Source organism: Amyelois transitella, chromosome 14 (genome assembly GCF_032362555.1).
Source record: "Amyelois transitella isolate CPQ chromosome 14, ilAmyTran1.1, whole genome shotgun sequence".
Lineage (NCBI taxonomy): Eukaryota > Metazoa > Arthropoda > Insecta > Lepidoptera > Pyralidae > Amyelois > Amyelois transitella.
In genome coordinates, this window is record NC_083517.1 from 7,329,890 (window position 1) to 7,355,022 (window position 25,133).

General features: G+C 33.6%; 1 protein-coding gene across 1 annotated transcript; it reads left to right on the forward strand.

Moving 5' to 3' along the window:
* The first annotated feature begins 1,567 nt into the window (after positions 1-1,567).
* LOC106132362 (chitin deacetylase 1) lies at positions 1,568-22,040 on the forward strand. The gene is made up of 12 exons (XM_013331743.2): positions 1,568-1,717; positions 5,217-5,326; positions 6,435-6,546; positions 8,231-8,358; positions 9,676-9,818; positions 10,017-10,059; positions 10,326-10,502; positions 14,552-14,690; positions 15,930-16,033; positions 17,045-17,187; positions 19,658-19,879; positions 20,724-22,040. Exons 1-12 carry the CDS (start codon positions 1,570-1,572, stop codon positions 20,803-20,805), a joined length of 1,551 nt encoding a protein of 516 aa, XP_013187197.2. The 5' UTR covers positions 1,568-1,569; the 3' UTR covers positions 20,806-22,040.
* The last annotated feature ends 3,093 nt before the right edge of the window (positions 22,041-25,133 follow it).

Consider the following 25,133-nt stretch of genomic DNA (forward strand, 5'->3'; position numbering starts at 1 on the left):
GGCTGCAGTCATATTAATAGGAGTATTGAGGCGAAGAGAAGTGTGACTGTTATTCTTATGAAAAAAGGTGAAGCGCCCTTTAAGATACTGAGGAGTAGAAGGAATGAAAGGTACAGAAAAAAGCAGTGTGAGAATGCGATAGTTGCGACGAAGCCTGATTGGAAGCTAATTGAGAGACCTAGAGTTGGTTCCCTGATTTTTTACAATTGATGAAAAATAAGATTATAAAAAAGGTTTGAGTCGCAGACATACATAAAAAGTGAAGTTTAAAACTTCATACTAACTAATAACTAATAAGTGGAAATATATTTCACTTTTTTCATTTTTCCTAAGCAATAAGACCCAATGATAAAGAAACTTTTTGTCATATCAAATGTGATTGCAGTTCAAAAATATCTATCTTTTGCTTGCTTAGGTATGTAGGATACAGTCATCTACAGGGCAACATATGATCAATCCTTATGGTTTTGGTTTGTATAAACTAAACAGAGGGTCATATATATCTGCAGGCGACTGTACAGCAGAAGTACTTACGTTAAGTAATCTTCGGAGTAGGAAGGTATTGCACGATTATTTACTTGAGTTATTTACAGATGTCATCTCTAGAGGCTTTGACTAATAGTTAGATTAGAAATAGAAAGTATGGCCAATCGGCACCCCAACAGTATTTCTTAGTACCTATATATATTCATGCATATCTGGTACTTTGCGAACTACGGAGAGTGAAGTCTCAAGCATATTTTGCATAAAATGAGGCTTCAGCCATTCACCTTTTTTAATTTTATTATCTAAAAACAAGTATTTGTCATGATTAACTATTATACATGTATGTTTTCAGTATGAAGTTTTATTGTATCTTGATATGACTGTTTTTGTAGAGTGTGTGTGTTGTGATCATGGCAATAACTTTAAAATCCTCGGAACCTTTTTTCTTAGTGACTGACAAACTACATACTTATATACTCTAATTCCTTCCAGAAGTTTGCATTGTCCTCAATTAGACACTTTTTATGACAAATTTGCTGCGCTTAATCTTGTCATAAACAATATTTTAACTTAAAAGCACTAAGTAGTCCCTGTCTAGTCAAAACGAGGTGGCCCACAAGCACGTTTACCTGTCGTCACTCAAACCCTCGCAACTTATGAGATCAACCATAGAATCTTCCAAATGATGTTAGGTATTACGAGGTGGTGGTAATAATGAAATTATGACATAAGATCATTTAAGGCATGAGTTGCTTCTTCGTATTGCAAAGACTAAACTATTCCATGTATTAAGCGATAGGTAGATACTATTCTATAAAAATAATAATATTTCAGAACTAATATGATACTAATTTACATAAGGTTTTCGTCCTAGATCCAAAAAATAAAGATTTTTTGATCGTTGTATTAAACTTTATTAATAAATATGATATAACAAAACCTTGGAACAAAATTGAGCGTACGACTTATCAATTTCCGCCATCAGATCGATTATTAATTAGCAAATCGAGTGCATACAAGGTTTGCTCTGATAGTGCGAGGGTTCGAGGAGAAAGCCAAGCGAGGTCGCTGGCGATGGCAGCGATGTCCCGAGCGGCTCGCAGTCGGCGAGGGCGCAGTCCTACCGCGGCAGTGAAAGGCGACATGACGCCGCTTAAAGTGAACGGTGTTCGGACCATGGCTACCATGCCGTACAAGTCGATAATCCTCGTTTGTGCCATTCTAGCTAACGGTTAGTTACATTTTACCATTTTTTACACAACACTCCAGTTAAGGTAGGTATGTGCCGGTTTAAATGAGGACCAACGTGCGGGTAATTCGTAATCTTATGCAAGCGATATGCCAAACAATCCGTTGCATGTTAACGTAACTGTTACGGCGAAATGATCAGTGAAAGCTATTTGCAAATTAGATTGACTACTTAACTTCTTAGTTGACGGATCTTTTTGATGTGAAAGTATTGAGAAGGAAAAGCTAAACTGAAATAATGTATTAAGTTTATAGAAAGTAGGTGTGATAATTCACACGGATGTTGTCGTGGAGATTAGTTTCTAAGTAAACAATTAGTTTTCGTACTCACGTCGTATCTTTCACTTGACATTGAGGCGTGCGACCGGTTGGCTGATGTGGTCGCTGGTGGAGGATATTGACACTTGTATGACTGCGGTTTCCATTAAATTATCAGTCCCGAAATACAAGGTCGAGAATAATAAACAGCTTTTCTTAATGTTTCTTTAATCCAGCATTAATATTTTTCTAAAAAGTTTATTGTTTATCAAAAATACATTTTGTCTTGAAAGCACCCTGTGAGGTCATTAACTGAGAATAAAGAATTGTGAAATAAAAAAAAAAGCAGCACAAAAGCTAGAAGTACTTACTAGATAAACAAATTGTGTATTACTTGATATATGACGAACAAAAACTCGTTATAACAAGTACTTAATGCGTTTCATTTTTGTTGCACCGCGAACCAGTAATTTGAGTTGATAAATTATGTGTAACAAAATAAACTTGTCATTCAAGTAAGATGTACTTGAAATCTTACTACTACTTAGAATAACATATCGACGGTTTGTTTCAATTTAAAGTCAACTTATAAAACACTCCCATAGGGTCTATATTATACAATCAACTTGTGTGGAAACCACGCTTAATTTTTCGTTGTTATTGCTTTAACATCGTAATATGGGAATAAAGTTTCTAAGAATAATTGTACTTAACCTTACCTAGGTAAAAGTTATTTTATTATTAACTAGAGGCCGCCCGCGACTTCGTCCGTGTGGAATCAATCCCGCGGGAACTCCGGGATAAAAAGTAGCCTATATATTATCCTTGGTCTTCAGCTACCTACATGCCAAATTTCATCTTTATCGTTTTAGTAGATAGTTTGTTTAAAAGGTAACAAACATCCATACTGACATAGGTACTCACAAACTTTTGCATTTATAATATTACTTTTTTCAAAATGTTTTTCTCAACATTTTGAAAAAAAATAAATCCTATATAAAATTAAAAATATAGAGAAAAAGCATCAATATCAAGTTAGGTATCTACTTACTAGCTTGCATTAAAGGCACTAATCGTGGGTGTATAGTAAAGACTTCAACGCGCATGCGCTTTACGACGCTGGTAAGGTAAGACGAAATAGGAGTTCTCTTCATTAAAAATGAAAACACAAAACATACAACTAAATATCATGGATTTATAAGTTTGTAGTTGAATAACGGGGAGTGAGGTGAATGTACGAGAGTGAAGTTTTAAATACATTGTAATCATTGAATGCCACTAAGTGTAATATTTTTCCAGGGGAATTAAACTATGAGCAAAAGCGAAGTGTCATCATCTGTATAAGTAACCAATTTAACTAGGTACTTACTAGGTGTTGTCATCAATAAAGTCTAGATAGATATTACCTAAATAATTTTGATTTCTGCAAATACTTTAGATTTGCGATTTGATACAGACGTGGAATTTCGTAATAACAAGATATTACGATTCAGCGATTCGCAGTTCCATCCAAATAATTGGGAGTATCTACCTTGGTAAATCACAAAGGTATTCGCAGCTCTAAGCTGCATCCGAAGCGAGGATATTTGATTTGAATGCAAAATCGCTCAACAAACAGTTCACGAAATCTTTGGAGTAATACTTTTGAATATAGTGCGATTGTGTCCACATCCCATAATATTTTCATAGCTTAAATTATGATATTTTGTATTATCGTCGTTTTGCATAGGTAGGCATGCAACCTTTATAACGCCTTTCTTGTCATGTAAAACAATAATTATGCCAAAAACATTTGGGACCCGATACGAATCCATCAAATTTCTTATCAAATACTTGTAGACATTAAGATTAGAACAATTAGGTGATAAAAGCACTTACCATAAGGTTTAAGAAATCTAAAGGCGAATTAGAGTTAGTCTGAAAATGTATTCAAGTTTGCCAAATCTTTTCAGTTGTTGACACATACCTATTAAGTATCACTTAGGTACTAACATGTTTTTGCCTAATCTCGAAGTAAGCATAAAATGCTTCTACCATTATATTCTTGACTGAGAGTTAGGAGAAGGGCCGGAGGTGTGCTTAAGACTACCATCCTGGATGGAGTATGTAAGTTATGGTTTTTACAGATAAACAAACTAAACATTGGATCGTTATTTCAAATCTAAGTTGCCAGAAAGTCAAGGTTCAATGTAACCAATGACAATGAAATCTAGGACAGAACAGGACTACGTACCATTGTTATTTCATTATTGCTAGTTTTGATAGATTTGATTTGACGAGGTTACAAATTTGTATACAGAACAACTTGACCTACTCAATCAAAACCTAGGCCAGTACCTAGCTTAAGATAATAATTGTTGTTCCAATAAAGCTAATGTTACATTACGCTTACATTTTCCTAATGCATTTTTAACGATATCTACTTATGGGTTTTGGAGTGGTTCTATAATTTATTCTGCTGCCACATGATGTAATTAAAAATACGCTATGCGAGAGGCGAGCTACATCAAAATACGAAATTAATGTAATTCCAAAGTCAGTGTACGTTATAATATCAAATTGTTGCAATTAATTTCTTTAATAAAATATCATTAAGAATTTATGATTCGTACTGCTCTCAAGGTTGTAATGACTAGTGATAATCCTCGAATTAATTTCCTCTTTGATCTGTATTTATATATAATCTATATATTAATTATAATACGTTTGCTCAGGCGTGCTTATTGAATTGGTATATAATAATCCTTTACAATGCTAATATTATTTGCGTAACAGACTTTCTCTTTTATTAGCAATCAAATAAAGGAACAATATCTACACGTATTACAATTAAAGATGGTATATTACAATAATGAAACAGGTCACATGTACATCAAAAGATATTTGATGGTTTGTTTGAAATATTTTTTAAATATTAAAACTTTTAATTTCACAACATGGGTTGACGTTGAATAAATTATTTAAAACTAAGTTTAGTGTCAACAGTTATGCTTCAATAACGTCAACATCTCAATATAATATAAATAAAAACTTAGAATTAAAAATGTGGACGAGAGAATGCATTGTTATGATCTATCCTGTGTTATATGTATGTATGTTGACCTTTAAAAATATCAAACAAATAACAAATCAAAATTCTATCGCTCAAAAGACACCGTTTAAGTAAGTTTATGAACTGTTCGAAATCGAATTAAAAAGTTAAATTTTGATTTATTTACTTCCAGTAAACTGCCAGAAAGACAAAGACAAGGAGGCCGAGGAGTTCGTCTGCCCGGAAGGTACCCAGGGGAACGGAAACTTCGCGGACCCTGCCACGTGCAGGCGGTTCTATCAGGTATTGCGAGTATTTCTTAATCCTCATTATAAGATTTTCAAGAACTCAGTTGTTTACTTTATGTCATAGATATAAAATATCTTTATCGAATAAAACAGATATTATCGGATAATTAAAATAAAAAAAACGAAATGAGAAACTTTATAAAATCCCTACTAATTATTCGTTGTACATACATAGGTAATTGTATATTTTAAATTATTATACATATCATCACGTCTATATTCCTTGCGAGGTACCTACATTTAAAATTTCAAAAACCTGGACATTATACTTACTGATCACAAAACTTTGCGGGCTGATGAACATCGTTCGTAATATATAAAAACAAGCTGTCGCCAGGATTCGTTTTCCTTTAAATATTAACTTATTATGTTATTCTAATGTCTAACCTAGATTACTGCTAGTTTAATAAAAATCCTTTTAGTTTTTTTTTGCGTAAAAGACTTACAAATACACACACTTCCACGCTCTTAACAAACTTTCGCATTAATAATGTTAATAGAATTTAATAAAATTTGTTTAATTGGTCATTGGCTTTCGCAAGCTAGAGGAAACAATTTTAAACGTAGGTACCTTTTTAAGAAACCGGTTTTAAAAAGCATAGTAACCTGATATTAAAATACATGTTCACATGTCAGACAAGTTCTTATTTAAAGCCCTACGATGTATAAGAGAACTAGAACATATTTTTACTACTTTTAAATAATCTTTTCTTTATATAGACCAAAGAATCTTAAATATATAAACAAACTGAACGCTGCTAGGATTATAGAGAAGATACCTGGCACACTCATATCTCAATTAACGGTATTTTAAGTTAAGAACCATGAAAAAAAAATTTTGTTTTTTTATCTAACTATTTAAAACATTTACTCTGTTATTCGACTTAAGTATATACCTACGTCGAAATTTATTTTTTGGCCAAGGTAAATGTCAAGGCAAAACTTTGCGATGTAAAAGTATTACTCTTCTATAGTTTAAAATTCGATATAGCCCTTCTATTGTCTTACATTATTCCGATTTCTATGAAACATTTATAGACTTTTGTGCAATAGACTGACTACCCGTCAAATAGTTGTAAATGTATTCAATTGATTTGTTTCAGTGTGTCGATGGATACCCTTATTTGAATAGGTGTCCCTCAGGACTCTACTTCGACGATATCAGCAAGTACTGTACCTTCAAAGCTGAGGCTAGATGTGGTCCTATAGCCACAAGTAAGTAAATAGTAAATTTTACATTTTCAAATTCAGTTCAAATTCAAAACTTTTAATCATTATTATGAGACATTTCAATATCACACATACAAATTCACATTTACTGCCACTTCCAAAGCGTTAGTTCAGAAGGAGCGGTTAAAAGCTGCACAGCAGCATTTTTTTCAACAACGTCCACTACACAATTATCCAAACTTAGAATAGACATGTGGACGAGACGAGAAAGATTTATGTACAGAGTGTGCTGAATTTTGATTTAGGTTCAAATCAAGCTACAATTCTTAACGAAGTTCCTGCGCCAAACTCAAGCCAGATGTTTATCATTCAGGTAATCATCAGTCCTATAATAAGCCTTCTCACAAGGTACTTTCTTTACATACTCTTTGAATTTTTGGTTAGGCATATTAAGAACCAACTCCGGCACCCTGTTTTAAAATTATATATTTCGGATCAATACTTTGTACCTAATGTTATTTTGAATTCAACATGAAAGGAAGTAGTAATCGAGGTAATTTGAATAGATACTATAAATATACCATTTCTGTTTGAAAAGAAAAAAATACAAATAACTAATTTAATTAATCTAGCATTATCAAATTTTTTTTTGTCATAAATTCATCTTATGGATTTCATTCACGTTAAATCATGTTAACGTATTTAAAATTATTCCTACATAATTCATAATGTGAGGCATTGTTAAACATGTTAATATTCTTATAATAATTTTAATTAATTATATTTGTATCTTCAGAAAAGCTAACAAATTTTTAGTTATATCTCGGCATTCAAGAGGCAGAAGATATTAAAACGACGAAATTATATTCAGAATACTTAATTGAGTATATAATTGCAAATTTATTAAGGAACCGAATTAAAAGGAAAGAAACCTTAATTTTTCAGAAACCGTTGGATGATGAAATTTATAATGATGACAGATACCAAATCTTTTACAAAACCTTTAGAAGCTTAGAGCCGTAAATGTTATTTTCACTATTTTATTTACACAAATGTTCACTAATAGGTATTTACACGTTAACAAATGAAACCCTGTTTTCAAAAGAAAAGGTCTGTAATTAAGGCCGAACAAATCCTGATTAAGCTTAATAAAGATTGCTACTTAATATAACTAAGCCGATTTTCCGCGAAACGTGCGTTAGTTGGCATGGTACAATAATTAAATCACTCCGCTGATCACGGGCGCTATAATAAGATAATGTGCAGTTAGCAAGATGATTGGTAAAGATAGATTCGCTCCGTTGCAAAACAAATATGAAATTAATTTATTTGTTGCGCCACCGCGAATAATGGTATAGGTTTAGTGGAAAGTCAGGTACTGTACAGATTCAAAAGTTTCAGGCAGGAAGAGCTACGAAACCAGCCTAAAAATAAACTACACCGACCAGACTTTTAGGAACTGTCTGGGAACTGTTGTTGTTGCGGACAATATAAAAAGATTTGTCAAGAGCGAGGTGGACTCATTTATATTGAAGGTTTTGGTAGCTATATTTGAAGCAGTTATACGACGGTATTTCGCAAAATGAATTCTATTTTTGCCTCTGTACTAATCAAAGTCTAGTCTATGGGCTAACTTTGTTCCTAAACGATTGGTTATTTTTAGTGGATTAGTTATTTAAATTAAGACTTAGGGCTTTTAAGAAGTAAAAACTATTATTTGTTGTTTTAGCACCGGCTCCTATAACAGAAGCCCCGACCGACCTCGCTACAAAATGCGACCCCGCCGCCTGCCAGCTGCCTTACTGCTTCTGTTCCAAGGACGGCACGCTCATCCCTGGTGGCCTGGATCCTGAAGAAGTATGTATTTTCTTCTTGGTTGTGTTATCACGAGATGGGCTTAGGTTCTTATTTATTTACTGTACCGCCAAATGGCAAACTCTCGTAAGAATTTCGAGTAATCCTTCATTTCAGTCGTCGAAAAACTTTTAAGGTAAATTTTAGCTTTCTACGACTGATAGAAAGTTTTGGCTAGGCGTTGATTGTTCAGCTAGTCAGTTTTTTCTTCTTCTTTTAAATAATAGTATAGATAATACTCTGAAACTTCTCTATAATACTATATTATACTTACATCAAAAATACTCAAGAACTTTATACATACGTACATAAAATTCACTCCTTTTTCCCGGAGGGGTAGGCACAGACTACATTTTTCTTAATTTCTGTGTATAAACAGCCATATGAGAACACTTTAGTTGTACTTTTAAATAATAATGCCAATAAGTTAAACAGATACATAAAATATTTATTTGGACCAACTATCGCTTATCTGGTTAAATCCTCGTTGTCCTTTGACATTCAACCGCCAATTTGCAATAGATCTAAGGCGCACTTAATATAGGCTTCATAGGGATATTAAGCATGTCCTTTAGGGGTTAGACATCTTGGAGCCGAGTGGAAGTGACATCAATTATTTACTGAGCGTCCGATCTGGCCACTCGAGCGGTTTCAGCTTGAAATCGCGTCTAAGAGCCAATTTGCAGATACATTTAGCTCGGGCTAAACGAAAAAGGATTTTTAATTCAGCACTTTAATTAAAAGCGTAAAATTTTAGTTCAAGCAACTCTTTATTACAGGAAATGTGATGACGGGAATTCGTTTTTTGCCTAACAGGACAATGAACTCGTGTATTATCTCTTGTAAAATAATTGTAAATGTATATATAAGGGTACGGACATTAAAATTACGTATTAATCTCAAAACACCTTGCCTATCAGCAGTTTCTTTAGGTACTAAGTGGGATTTCATAATTTTCAACTCAATAAAATAGCACTTCTGAATACTGGGAATAAATAATATTGAAAGATGTTATAAAATCGTTTTCATTTTTTTAATTATAATATCAACGTGTTTAAAAATAAATATATACTTAGGTACATTGTAAAAAAATACCTACTTCCAAAATTTTATTTTCACAAAGCTAAAGTGATCTACGTGTAAGAATTTGATAATAATAAAATCAAGTCAAAGAGGCGCAATAATTATATCATTCGCTACACAGTTACCCGCAATTTAAGAAACATAAATGAATTTTACATACATACATACGTTGTGTAAACATTAATTTTCAAATGTGTGCCGAGTTCGTTTCCATTAACGATATGTGTTTGTCCACAGACACCTCAAATGATTATGTTGACTTTCGACGGCGCCGTTAACTTGAACAACTTCGAGCTTTACAAAAAAGTTTTCAACGGTAAAATCAAGAATCCTAATGGCTGTCCTATAAGAGGGACGTTCTTCCTATCGCATGAGTACAGGTATACTTTTTTTTACCAATTTTCTTTATAGATAAAATATTAATTCTTTATCTGCCTCGCTTAACTGTGTATCTTTAAACTATTGCTAAAGGGTAAAGGCACATTGGGTAAAAACTTTTTTTTACAGAATTAATTATTTGTTACTGTTCTAGCTAAAAGTAAAAAAAAATAAACTTTAATTATGCATTCCTTTTCCAGTAATTACGCCATGGTGCAGTCTCTCGCGCATGATGGCCACGAGGTAAGTTGATCTGATAGCGACGAAACATAACATAAAATCACGCCTCTTTCCCGGAGGGGTAGGCAAAGACTACATCTTTCCACTTGCCACGATCTCTGCATACTTCCTTCGCTTCATCCACATTCATAACTCTCTTCATGCAAGCTCGGCGGTTTTGGGTACTCTTGACTTGACCCTTTTCCAGGACCCTTTGATAACGACATGATTGATCGATTTGTTGGGATTGGAAAAAAGATTAAGAAGTGAGTACATTTGACTGATTTCAGATAGCCACTGGGACTGTATCACAACAACAAGGCCTGCAGGATAAGGGTTATGAAGAGTGGGCGGGAGAGATGATCGGCATGAGGGAAATCCTGAAACGGTTCGCGAACGTTTCCCGGAGTGACGTCGTCGGCGCCCGCGCACCATTTCTCAAACCTGGTAGAAACACGCAGTTTAAGGTAAAACTCTTCTTCTAGATCTCGCATAAGGAAAAAGTATAAATAACTGAGGCATCACGACGATACAAATTATACGCGTATTCTGCGTATAATTTGTATCGTGCGTCTTTTTAATTAATAACGAGAGTTTCTGAAAGAAGTTGTGCCATGTGGTTCCCAGCACCAATACAAAAAAGAACCACCACGAGACCAAGACCACTCCATCTCTTTCCCATGGATGTCGTAAAAGGCGACTAAGGGATAGGCTTACCAACTTGGGATTCTTTTTTAGGCGATGGGCTAGCGACCTGTCACTATTTGAATCTCAATTCTATCATTTAGCCAAATAGCCGTGGCTATTCAGTCTTTCAAGACTGTTAGATCTGTCTACCCCGCAAGGGATATAGACTTGACCATATGTAGGTATGTATGTTTCTGAAAGATAAAGGTTATTGTAGAAATTCACACATCAATTTCTTTTCAACTACCAATTTTAGTAAAAAGAAGTACCTATAGGAAAAATTTCTAAACTCATGTTCTATTCAATACGTTCACCGCAAAGAGGGTGTCTTTCCAATGTGACTGCGCTATCAAGGTGCATAGCCTTGTGAAGTATGCCCCACAGAAATTTCTCGAATACTCGATGCATGTGGAGCCAGCTTCAATACTTCAATAGAAATTGCATCGAAGGTCGGAATTCTGAACATACAACTATGAGTATACCGCTGTTATATTCGTTCTGAAATTGCCGTCTAAAGGTGGATAAAAATAAATCTCGTGTTGGAGCCATGTGACAATGACTTTTATCTAATAACATAATGAATCAATCAGATTTAATTAAATAATATAAATAATAACAAACTTGAGATCCTTTTTTTAGGAGATGGGCTAGCAACCTGTCACTACATATTTGAATCTAAACTCTATCATTAAGCCAAACTACAAAAAGCTGAACCTATTTTTTTTTAAGACTGTTGGCTCTGTCTACCCCGCAACAGATATAGATGGAATTATAATTTTGTACGTATGTATGTAACAAATGAAATTTAACAATAATGTTCTTCCTCAAAGCCACACCTTGAGCCTCGTCTATTCATGTATCTATCCTAATGTTCAATCAATCCTTTTTAAAACTATAGAGATTTCGTGTAAAGTATCAAACATTCACCATATATAGAAACCTTATACTTAGTTACATTTAATGTGTTAATGTGTGGTTATCCGAGCGATAATATTTCTATGCAATTCAGACTAATAACTAGATCGAAACGCATAATTACAGATTAATCTTGCAATATTATACTGCTGTCTAGTGTTTGATTATCAAATAATTATTCTGATTTATATGTAATTAATTATTCTCAATATAGACATGAACTTACAAAACTAGAACAACTATTTGCATGACAGTTTAAGAAGAAACAAATTTTTCGAATTTTAAAAAGTTCCAAATAACACAGGGTACCAGTAAGTTTAAGTACTTACTTTGTTTCATAAAATTAAACTGATTATTTCGTAATAAAATGATTCAATTAATTCAGACACAGGGTTGCAGAAAAAATGTTTGTTTATAATTAAGTATTTGAATGAAAGCAAAAAATTTAACCAACAAGACAAAAACAGAAAATATTTCAAAACATTTCGACAAACCTATTCGTAGATGCTTTTAAAATGTGGCAGAAGTCGAGAATATCCAAACGTTTGAGTTTTGATTAAAATTTGAATTCAACAACTTGTTTGTAAGAATGAGGAAGTCTAAATATAAGATTGACGAAGACTAACATTTGGATTTACTATACCAACAGGGTTGACAGAGCCAAGTCAGACAAATTACACAGATTGAGTTAGCCTCGAAGTAAGTTCGAGACTTGTGTTACGAGATACTAACTCAACGATACTATATTTTATAATATATAATAAATACTTATATAGATAAACATCCAAGACCCAGGCCAATCAGAAAAAGTTCTTTTCTCATCATGCCCTGGCCGGGATTCGAACCCGGGACCCCCGGTGTCACAGACAAGCGTATTACCGCTGCGCCACAGAGGCCGTCATAGTCTGTCCTGAAATGTCTGTAAATTCGCACTCAGCTGTATGGCATTGAACTTCCATGTGGCCCATGAAGAAGATTTTTTTAAAAAGGGAGGTTTTCTCGGGACCAGCTTCTTACCTTATCATATCACAATCATTTGTGGTAGCGATCCTTTTTTAGTCTATTCATTTTTATGGAAATTCGTCATACGTTTTTATTTCTATGACACCTAATCCTCCTTTTTTATTTTAAGTTGCAGATATGTTCGGCTTGATACTTATTTTCGCGGGCGCTCTCTAGTGTTATTATAATCTTAGTCCGTCTGCGTATGGTCTCCAATAATAAAGATATCAAACATCAAGCTTATTCCATCACACGGTATATATATAATAGGCAAGGTATATATGCAAATAAAACATCCCATTGCTAGCGAATTTCAACATAGTTCGGATTCGAGTTAGCCAATTTTCACCAAAAACTACCCCGAACTTAATTTGAGCCGTTACAATGTTCCCCTTCAAAACACGGATTGATTAGTTTACTCGCGTGGTGAAATAATTACCTAGTTAACGTTAATTAGACCACAAAGCACGTACTTACACGTATACAGCCATCAGGGAGAGTGAGACGCGTTTTAAAAATGAATGAACATCCATAAAGTTATTCCCTAAGCAGTGCACATAGTAGGCTGTTTTGGTATACGACCTTTTTACTTTATTAGTACACGTAGGGATGGCTCACAGGGAAATCTTATATAGAAAGTATTCATACATACATACATACATATAATCACATCTATATCCCTTGCGGGGTAGACAGAGCCAACAGTCCTGAGCGGACTGATAGGCCACGTTCAGCTATTTGGCTTTAAGATAGAATTGAGATTCGAATAGTGACAAGTTGCTAGCCTATCGCCTAAAAAAAGAATCTCAAGTTTGTAAGCCTATTAAAGTATTCATTATGTTATTAATTTGACAAAATGTACGTTATTTAACAAAAAGGTAAGTAAAATTTTGATTTAAATTAGCAAAGATAGATAAAGGACTGGACTGTAGTCAGTTTCCCGTGTAGTTAGGATTAAATTCTTACTTATTTCAATATTTCTTGAAAAGTGATTTAAAAAAATCTTTACACAAAATCATAATAAATACATCCTAGCATTCGCTTTTAATATTAAGAAACGTACAAGCGGTGTAATTTCCAAATCTCTGTCCCCCATTTTGATCATGATACATAAGTAGTACGAGTATATAGTAGCTGTAAATCGGCATTCAATTTTTATCAATTAATTCACTTACCACAACGAATAATTCAATGTACAAAACATTTTTTAAATGCTGTCTCCAGAATCGAGTGCAGTTCTAGTCGCGAATTTTTTAAATGTCTTCTATCGAATGAAAACGGGTGTCACTAGGTGGTAATTTGAGTTTAAGAAAAATAAAGAAGCCAGCTGGAGCCATATTTGATAAATATGGCGGTTTCTCAATAGTATTTGTTGAGATTTTTCTCAAAACTCGTAAACACAGTGATGACCTTGTGTGAAAGTATTTTGAAATTAGCCGAGCGGCAACATCTTTCATACGCAAATAATTAGTTAAAATGGTTCGGATCGACTCGCATGATACAGAAAGTTCGGCGGCTATCTTTCTGAAAGTTGAATGAAGAATTTCAGTCAGATTTTCTTTCAATTTTATGACGTTAACTTCAGTTGCAGACGTTGATGGTCTACCAGAGCGAGGCAAATCTTCCATCACATTTCACCCGCTTTGTTGAAAACAGTTATGCCAATCTAACAACAATAAAATAAAAAACTGAAATTTGAATTTATTAATTAATATAAATATATTTTTTTCCGATACTTTTTGACTGAATGTTTATATCTTATCATTAACGAAGGACTCAAAGCGCTTAGTAGGAATCCCTGGTCAATACTTACGTTAAACATATCTTCTCGAGGTATAAGCAGAGTTCCCAGCATACCTACATATTGTTACGTTTCGCATACAAGTAAGTATTATAAAAATTGTTGTTTCAGGTGCTAGAAGACTTCGGGTACATTTACGACAGTTCAGTGGGCGTGCCCCCCCTCCCGATCCCGGTGTGGCCGTACACGCTCGATTACAAGATCGCGCACGAGTGCAAGTCGGGCACATGTCCCACTAAATCGTTCCCTGGTAAGCAAGGAATTTCATCTCGACGATGTTTGTTCAATGGGTAAATAAGAACAGTTTCGTTTACCTGCGTCTAGTGATGATATGATAACCATAGAGTTAAGAATCATACTCGTATAAGACTATACGAGTAGGAAGTAAACAAATTCGCGTTTACTTGCTCGACTTGTTTGATCGAGTAAACTCGCACTAGAGATAATTATATGGTATGTATGTACGAGTATGGTATGTATGGTTCCTTATATGGTGTACAAGTGTACTAAGAAAATGTATTTTCACAGAAATATAAATTAACGGAATAATTTAGAACAAAGTGACATTAATGTGCAACTAATATTAATTTGAAAGATTTTAAACTGTATCCCTAATATTTGGTAACGCATCTAAATCTAGCAATAAATGATAGTGTTCGTTCTATATTATATTCTGTATAAGCCATTGGACGCCCAACAGAGGCCCAGCAATATTATTGTAAGTATAAAACATGTTTTCCTCAACCATCATAAAATGTGTTTTCCAATTACTTGCGCGATGCGTATAATATACTTGCATATATTTGTTACGTCGAATAACATTCTGAGGGTAATTGAGGTAGATCTTGAGCTCTCGGAAAATATACATGCTTAGAAAATGAAGGCGTGATTCCAGGTGCCGCTCGTCGTCTTCTTATTATTCGTTTGAGTTCGTACAATTCCTAATAGCAACGTTTATATTGACACATGGGAGCATTTCCTGGCTGCAACATATTAATATTAGCATCTTATCGTCTAAATCGTCAGTATATGTTGCACATTCTTTAGATTTATTGCACTTTTACATATATAGAGCCAATAATTTTGAAAAGAACCACGTGTAGGTGAATGGCTTAATGTTGGAATTGAGATTCAGATAGCCACAGCTTGCTAGTCTATCGTCTTAAAGAGTAATTACGAGTTACTAGCCTTTACTTTGATCGGAGTTTACAATAAGAGGTGGGTGTTTTAACGAAAAGATGTGCAATTAAGTAGATAAGCAGTTGAGCAAAGCTAATTTTGTAAAAATAATTTTACGATTGTCTTTATATCCAATGTATATGACATATACATTGGATATAAAGACAATCGTATTATCTAAATCGTGCTTATCTACTTAATTGCATATCTTTTCGTTACGACGACTTATCGTTAAGCATAAAAACCTTTATTTACAATCTGCACTTTATATAAAGTGATTTTTCTTCAACTTTTAATTAATTACTTACAGGTCTATGGGAGGTACCTTTCAATGCTCACTACGTGGAAACCTTCGAAGGAGGTCACTGTCCCTACTTGGATCAGTGTGTGCTCCATAACCACGATTCCCAAGAGGTAAGAATTTAAAATTCCATTTTCAAATGTGCCTATATAATATTCTACCTATATTATGTTTTCTTCGAATAATGCAAAACCTTTCGGTAACATCTTTGATAATGATTTGGTGAATGTGGGTATTATGTTGATGTTGTCATGTGAAAAGTATAAAAGCGGTTTGAGGAAGTAAATATATTTTGGTACAAGGAGAGTGTTAATGAGAATTTTGGAAGGGGAAGGCCACGACGAACGTGCTTTAATGAAATCGGAGACGCCCTGGCGTAAGCTTTCGAAGCGAAAATAGTGTGTACAATGCATTACTAATAGGCGTCCGGGCCTTATTGCGAGTAGCTGAAGGTTTGAAAACAATCGATTTTACAAGTATAACAAGATGAGAATCTTATATCCATTAAGAATCTTGTTATAACCGGAAAATGTGCTGGAAATTAAAAGTTCACTTCCAACGCGATATTGAATTTCTGCAATTGAAGAGAAGATTGGTTTTGATCGTTCTTTTTAGGGTCCTACAGACGCTAAACGGAACCTTGTTGATTTGTTCGTCTGTGAATAAAACTAGTATTGTTCGATTTTGTTTGCAAATAAGGGCTGATAAACATTTACTACTTTAATAAAAAAAACCTCTCTTTTTTTGAAGTTAGCTTAAATATGTACTAATTTGAACAGCAAAAATATTGAATAAATTAAAATATTCCTCGATACAATACGATGACGTCTTCTTTGTTACACCAATAATGTGGCTTTTCGGAAATTTCACCGAAATACCAAAAACACTACTTTTAAATAATTAAATTTATTACATACATACTCCAAACATGAAACTACAAAAGTAAAAAGATATTTTTTGTTAATTTTAAATATAGCGTTTCCTTTGTTGCGCAGGTTACCCAAAGGTTGACTGGAAGAGATTGCATTAGCGATAACTCCCCCTTTGTACCATCTTTATCTGCTTTGTACTGTTTTGTATGTTTTACTTTTATGGTGCAGTAAAAAGTTTTATCTATCTATCAGGTGTTAGAGTGGCTTCAAGAAGATTTCAGCAGATACTATGAGCAAAACCGGGCGCCATACATGATGCCGCTTCACACCAACTGGTTCCAAATAAAGGAGCTCGAACGTGGCCTCCACAAGTTCCTTCGGTGGGCGGCTAATCTGTAAGTAGTTTTTTTTTTACTTTCGGGCCGTTTTTTTCTAGAGTTACCATTAGAATAGTTTTTATTTTCACTAAAATACCATTTTTTTAAGTAACTTATGATATTTAGAAACTAAGCGGACACACCCTGGGATTTGAAGTAAAGGTAATACTCATCTTGAACTCCTACATATAATTACAAATTTTTGTATGTCCTGCACCATATTCCTACCCAAACCATAACCAAATCTCTGGTAAAATTGTGTGACATCATTTGAAGTTTTAATGTTATTGCTTGCGATAAAGTAAAAATTGGTGTAATTTATACTCAAAATTATTTTAGCTAAACGACTACAACGGAACTTACATATTTTCGCGAATTGGTAAAATTCCAAATTGATGCTATTTTATTCGGCCGGCGTCTTATTTAAACGACTTAAAATTTTCGCAACAGTTGGGTCGGATGTCGAAGGTATTTTAGGTAATCACTAGGCCCAGTTAATTGACTCCCAGCTCGCAGACGAATTAGCGAAGACTCGAGTCAAATTTAAAATTGGGTAAAATTGGCCTCACTCACTAATTACATTGAAAAGACTTATTTTATTAATTCTTTCCTTTAATTAAATAATTTGCATAGGAATAAATTAATCATGAAAGAGGTTGCCAGATTCTTTTGAAAATATTAAGAAAGTATATAACATTTCCATTTTTTCGTCGTTTCCATATAATTTGATTTAAGTTACTATACTATACACTTGGTATTAGAATAAATAATAATATACCTTGTCAACATCCCTGTTAATAAAAAAATGAAAATATGGATGTTAGGTATAAGGTGGAATGCAAACATGTGAAGTTAATTTATTATCTGTAAAATTAAGTGCTCATTGCCGGCGCCATAAAGTAAAAATTATGTATCCCTACTTTACCAAAATAGCATTAGCGACATATTTGGAACAGGATTATACAGAATCAAGAAGAAAGAAAAATGAATTTTACATGCTCACACACAGAAATACACATACGAACAGAATAATGTACTGTTGCAAAATTGTGTTAGTGTTTGAACTCCAGTGCTATCTAAACGGGGAGGGTAACTCGAAAGTTGGTAACATAGTAGTGTACCCGACGCAGAGTATTCGCGCTTCGTCGAGTTTTCCGAGAACTAATTAGAGCCTGTTTTAGCTCTAACATTCAATTGGCTTAAATCACGCAAGAAATGCTATTCATTGCCGGAATGAAGTTTTGTTCTATCCTATAAAAAGGATTTTCACGTCACCTGGTTGAAAATGGCCAATTAGATATCATTCAATTCCTGCGTTGCAAAGCATTACATCTTAAGACTTTAAAAAAAAATTAAACTTACTCAAAATACATACTATGTATACAATTATCTGACACTGAATGTCGTTGAAATTTTAGATGATTTTGTTTTATCCAATTAAATCTTCTTTGGACTCTTGTGTGGCTAAGCGATACATCGATTTTTTTAAAGCCACCAATCTACCATTGAAATAATGCAGCAGGTACAATTATTTCATAACTTCTTCTTATATTTAAGAATTACCGCTTGTCGTGGAATTAAGTGAAGTATCCTCCATCTATTTTTTGCTAGTATGTTTGTACGTTATTGATTTATTTATTTTAATTATATGTTTATGTACATCAAGGAAAAAGCAACTAGAACTTAGATTAAGGAGACACTTTGTTCAAGGGCAGTTTTTTTCTTTGATCTGAATATCATTCTTGTTCTTCCCCTTCATCTCTTTTCATTAAAAGTACAGTATGCGAAAATTCTCCCAGTTAAGTCAATAAGATAAAGAATTATACAGAAGACGCAACAACAAACAAAACTGAATTTAGCCAAATGGCTCTTTGTATCCGACAATTCCTAGGCTTCATACAAACCTTGTTATTGTATGTGATGTAATAAAGCTCTATTATGGCACTTAATAAAATAGATGGCCAACTTAATTAAGATAACAGGATAAACTGTACGGTTAATACATACATGTTACTGCAAAAGTGGTAACCACACATTTAGTTCTTGCATCGTGTAATTGGTTAACCGTTTCCCGTTCACGCGGGAATTTCGGGAAATACTCTTAGTTTTGCAGATGACTGACTGGGACTGTTGCTCAAAAATGCACTGCACGAACAAAAAGTTCACTCTTAATGCAATTTCACATAAACATAAAATTTTAGGTAATTTAATAAGGTTACAATCTATATGATCGTCGATCTTGTCAAACCTACGTTTGGTAAAAGGGAACGCATGTTTATTATGATGTGTTTTCAAAGATTTGTTCCTGTTTTTCTTCTTGTCAGTCTTGCGCAATGCAGATATCTAGTGTATGCCTACATCAGTTCCCGCCTCTTCTCCTTACTTTGGGCAGTTCAGATTCAGATTCAGGCAGATCTAATTCGGTGGTTCCCCATGAAATGTGTATTTGATGAAATAAATAAACTAATTTCCATCGTTTTTTTTACAGGAAAGACGTATGGTTCGTAACAGTAACTCAAGCCTTAACATGGATGACGGACCCTCGACCGGTGAAGGCTCTAACCAACTACGAGCCCTGGAGGTGTGACAACAAGGACCTGCCCGCGGCACCCTGCAACCTCCCCAACAAATGTGCTTTGTCCTTTAAGCACCCAGACACAAACTTCACTGACACCAGATATATGGAGACTTGTAGCGAATGCCCCAATCAGTAAGTATCATTTTTATCAACCTTTTGACCGTCCCTTTTTTAAGGTGAATGTGGGGACCTTTTTTGACACGCGAGCGACACTTAAAGATATTCAAATTAGTATCACTTTGGTTACAATAATTGTAATAAGTCGACTTTCCTTTAGTCTATTACTGAAGTTCTGTAAATGGGCTTGTATCGTAGCTAGTAGCATTTTTGTCAGTTTAACTTGCGGTGTCCAACCAGGAAAGGATCGAAGATTTAAGGATATTAGACGAGAAAAGTAAATTAAAAGAGGCTTCTGTTCAGCAGTATGTAGCTAATTATTTATAAATTATTTTTAAGCCAAACTGGATATTAAGGTGTAAATCAGTCAGAGGGTATCAAATTATTTCTCTCTCCCTTTAGCTAAATTTAATGAATGAACTGGCTTACGTTCCCGATGCACTTCATGTCTCTCGAGAAAAGCAAGTCGGGAAGCTCGTTTTACAACTAAGGAGTGCTCACAAGATGTTGGAAATTCACTTTTATCTTGTTTCTTAGGTTTTGATTTAAGAAACATTTCACTATTGAGTACGAGTAGTTACATTGATATGACGCGTTTGCAACACGGTCAAGCAAGATGGAAATTGACCTTTTGCAATTTATGTATCTGTTAGTTACAGGATATCTAAAGCAAAGGTTAATAATATTATTAATAATGCACAGCCATTAATTTAGTAAGTACTTATTTACTAATGTGATAGCTCACGTTACTGTCAGAATTTTGCTCTACAAAGATAAATTTTACATTGTGTGTATTATTTAATTTGTTTTATATCTGTAGATTATATATACTTAATTTCTTATATTTTTTATTTTACAGGTACCCTTGGCTTGGAGACTCAGGTGGTACGGGTATACCAGGGAAGGACAATTATATACCCGACAACCTCAAGAGGAAATAGTAATAAGTTAGTTATAGTTTCTTATTTTTAAACAAATTTGTATTACTGTGACATTTTGAGAGTAAAATTGAATAACACATAGTTAAATAAATTGAATAAATAAATATACTACTTGTCAATCAAATAACTAGAACAGATCACGCTGTATACATTTCGGTAAATGAAACATCACTAGAATTATGAAATTAATTAATTTCATTTTATTAATATATTCTGATGTCGAAATCATAATAATGAACGTTTCCCTTTAACGAAATAGTGGTATCATCATAATAAGTACATCAATACTTCTATCTTCTATCTGTTACATAATAACCTGAGTGCCCTCTAGAAGTCTATATACTTATATGCTCATACTTAGATGTAGAAAATACGAACGCGAACATAGTCCGAGTATTTAAATACGATGAAATCAGTCGGTAATTAAAAATGTACGGAACGTGATCGAGTATCAGGCTCTGAATATCAGAAGCAATAAATTTAAGTGATTTCATAAATGCAATGACGATTTTAAAACCAATAATGTTACAGAATTTATAAATTAATTTTACAAATATTCATTGAATAAAATTTTACGTCGATAATTGTGGCCAATTAAAGCCTTACTTTGTGAATTTACAGTTGACGTATTAAGTATGATTAAAGGATGAGCAGTATGTTTTATGTTATTTATTATTATTCATGTCATTAAAATCGACGAAATTTTATAAAATAGTTTTTCTTGAGACACGGCGCTCGTTTTTTAGGTTTAATTTCTAATTTTCAATGTTGAATTATCATTCAACATCAAACCACTAATTACTTCCACGTTGCAATACATATCTTATATTTTTAAGGTTTTAACGCGCCCGCTACTACTTCTTCTATCGATTACATTATCTTTAGTGATAAAAACATGTCACCATTCTTTATCCAGGCAGTTTTTTAAACTTTATTTACTCGATTTTACGATTAGCAATTGAAGGTTTAACTATATAATTATCGAATTAATGCATAATATGGGGAAGGTTTAACAGTGTACTTCTAACTAAATCGAGTATCTTTCAGTGGCCATAAAAAAATTTGTTTGCACGCTCTCAATTTGATTACAGTAATTGTTCTGTATTCGTGCTTTTGTACATACTTAATTCTCAGTTGTGTAATTACGTGTGTTATGTAATAAGTGACTAGTCGTCGCAATATATTACTAATTAGATTTTTAATTGCCAATTTGGTGAATACAGGTATAATAAAGATTTGTTGTTTAATTCTAAATACCTTTATCGTCACTGTAACCATGATCTAATATTATTATCCGTTTGTCCTCCGTAATCTTTGCAGGGAAATTTAAGCTATATATGAGTTGCTTAAATATATATGAGTTGCTTAAATGTGCAGGTTTCCCTCCAAGTCACCCTAAAAGCAACGGTTAGCAACCAAAACAATGAATTTAGGTAACTTAAACAGGAGTAATTGGTATTTACCAAAGACTCTTTTAATTTAGCCGGTTTGAACCTGGGCCGCCAGAACAATGGGTGAAATTCGGACACTGACGCTGTTGTCTCTTGTTCTGTTGGTGCTATGTTATCTAAATTATGTTTTACATAAAATCACTAAGGCACATTACATACATATAATCACGTCTTTAGCGGGGTAGACAGAGCCAATAGTCTTGAAAAGTTAGCTGTTTGGCTTAATGTTAGAATTGAGATTCATATGCTGGCAGATTATTAGCCCGTCGCCTAAAAGAAGAATCCCCAAGTTTATAAGCCTATCCCTTAGTCACATTAACATCTTATAATATTTCTTTATTAAAGGAACTATTGTACAGAAACATTCATAACTGCGGCGAGCGTCCTCATAGCGCTGGAGATTTAATTTGAGATTACGCGAGAACGGCGCCGCTGGAACTTTCTCCATACCTACTCACATGCATTAGCCGCGATTACCGCCAGTCTTCTATATCTACACATTTCGAATTGCTTTCACCTCATTCTCAGATCTTTTAGTGAGGAAATCTGTAATGGCACTCAATTTTGATGTTCAGATAGATAATAGGTTATCTGTAAAGACCTGAAATTGACACCAACTTTTATTGTATTGTACATACTTACATACATACATAAAATCACGCCTCTTTCCCGGAGGGGTAGACAGAGACTACCTCTTTCCACTTGCCACGATCTCTGCATACTTCCTTCGCTTCATCCTCATTACTACACAGTACTTTTGACCTGACCTTTTACCAGGACGTCCTTAATTTGATCAATATACGTTCTTTTAGGTCTTCCCACTCCGACCTTTCCATCCACACTCTCTTTGTATTGTATTATAATAAAAATTGTGTTTGTGTGTAATATCCAATCAACAGATAATTATACCGGTCTTTGGTAAGTATATCTACATGTTTCGATCTTCGAGTAAGGAAATCAGTGACAGTTTATTTTGATGGTCAGATAGGTTGGAGTCGTAGAATGCTCTCACAATGTCATTCACAAGGTTTTGGATTCGATCCTCCTGGCCAGAAAAGTTTAGTTTCGCCGAAAAAGGTGTAGTTTTTACGGATATCTGCATGCTCGACACTTGCATTATTCGTAAATTTTCTATTAACAAATCTGAATTAATAACCAGTAACTTTAAATAGACCAATCATGGTGAATCTTAATAAAATATAATGAGACATTTTATCAAAGAAGAAACAGGTCAAACTGAAATATTCAGTTGTTGCAGAAATGAAATGCGTTCACCGAATTGGTTCACAATTTAATTGGATCCTCGAGTACTGTTCAATATGATGATATCTTTCAGGTGTAAAGGGATCCTTTTATTTGTAATGATTGCTTAAATTACCGTTTTGTTTTGATAACTTGGGTATACACATAACGGCCCAAAAATGTATTGCTTGAGTTGAGTTGAGCTTGTGGGCTGAAATAAATGATTAATCACTTACTTCTATTATCAAATAAAGTAATCAATACATATAAAAATAGTTCAGTCAAATAATTGGTAATAAGTCTGATTAAATAGATATTGATAAAAATATAATAAATTGAGAAAATATTAAAATGGTTTGCTTTTTTTGGTATGTAATGAATCCAAAAAATGGTGCATAATTGATACAAAAAGGGTCGCTTTACTCAACGTGGGATGTAGGTAGCTTGTACAATTTTCCACGGTATTTATCGTAAAATATGACATCAAAAATATTTCGTACAACGCGGTATAAGTTGGTTGATAACAAAGAGTAAGATTCATAAAGTATTTAAAAGCTTGTGGCATAAATCATATCAGTAACATAAATTTTGTATTGTGTGGGTTTATGAAAAGTAAAATAGTGGTCGTGTTGGTTATTCTTCGTGCTCTTCTATGATTCAAATTTCTCTTTTGTATTGAAAGAGGTAGCGCAGATTACAATGTGAAAGCAAAATTTGAATTTGAAATTATTGTCGACTGAATAAATACGTTGCGGTAAAACTGTTAGTGTATCCAAAAACGTTCCGAATTTAAGCGGTTATCATAAATGTTTGATAATATTTTTTTTTGTACATAATGAAATTCCCTCTACCGTCTTGCATGTTTCTGAGATAAATCAGCGCCGAAAACCGATTTTCGTCATTTCTCACTCCACTTTGCGGCATACTTAATTTTAAAGCAAAATCCTTTCTTACAATAATGAAATAAATAATATTACACATGAAATATACCTACTTGAATTTACAGAAATTATACGTAAATCAGTTTTGGTCAAGTACCTAATGAATATGCAATATTTTTGACAATCCGACGACTATTATAGAAAGTACAGAGTCGACAAAAATAAAAGTTGACATCATTAACTTGTTATGTACCAACCCCGCCACAATAACAACTTAATCGCGATCAATGCGAATAAGTCAGCTCATTATTTTCCCTTATCAGCGGCAGTACTAGATAAAGTCACCGAATTATTCTTATGGAAGACATTTTTATGTCGTCAAAATAAGGAAATAACGAAGTCATAAATGGAAGTTGTACGCAGGGTTGCCAAAAAATTAATAAGGAATACGACAAAAGATTAGACATCTTTTGGATATTACCATTGATGTTTTTCTACAAAAGAGTAATGTATGTCCGTTTATGCTATACTACAATCTTAGAAGAATAAACAATCTTCGATTGTTTGTTAGCTAACATAATTTACAAAGTTCTACATTACTTTAATTTTTATATTTACTTAACTACGGTTTTTGCAAAAATGACTATAATATAATAGGGATTACTTTTAATCTTCTTTATACACTAACCGCAAAAGTTTTCTTTGTGTATTCATAAATAAATAATCAACTACTTCGTGTATATAAAATCGATGG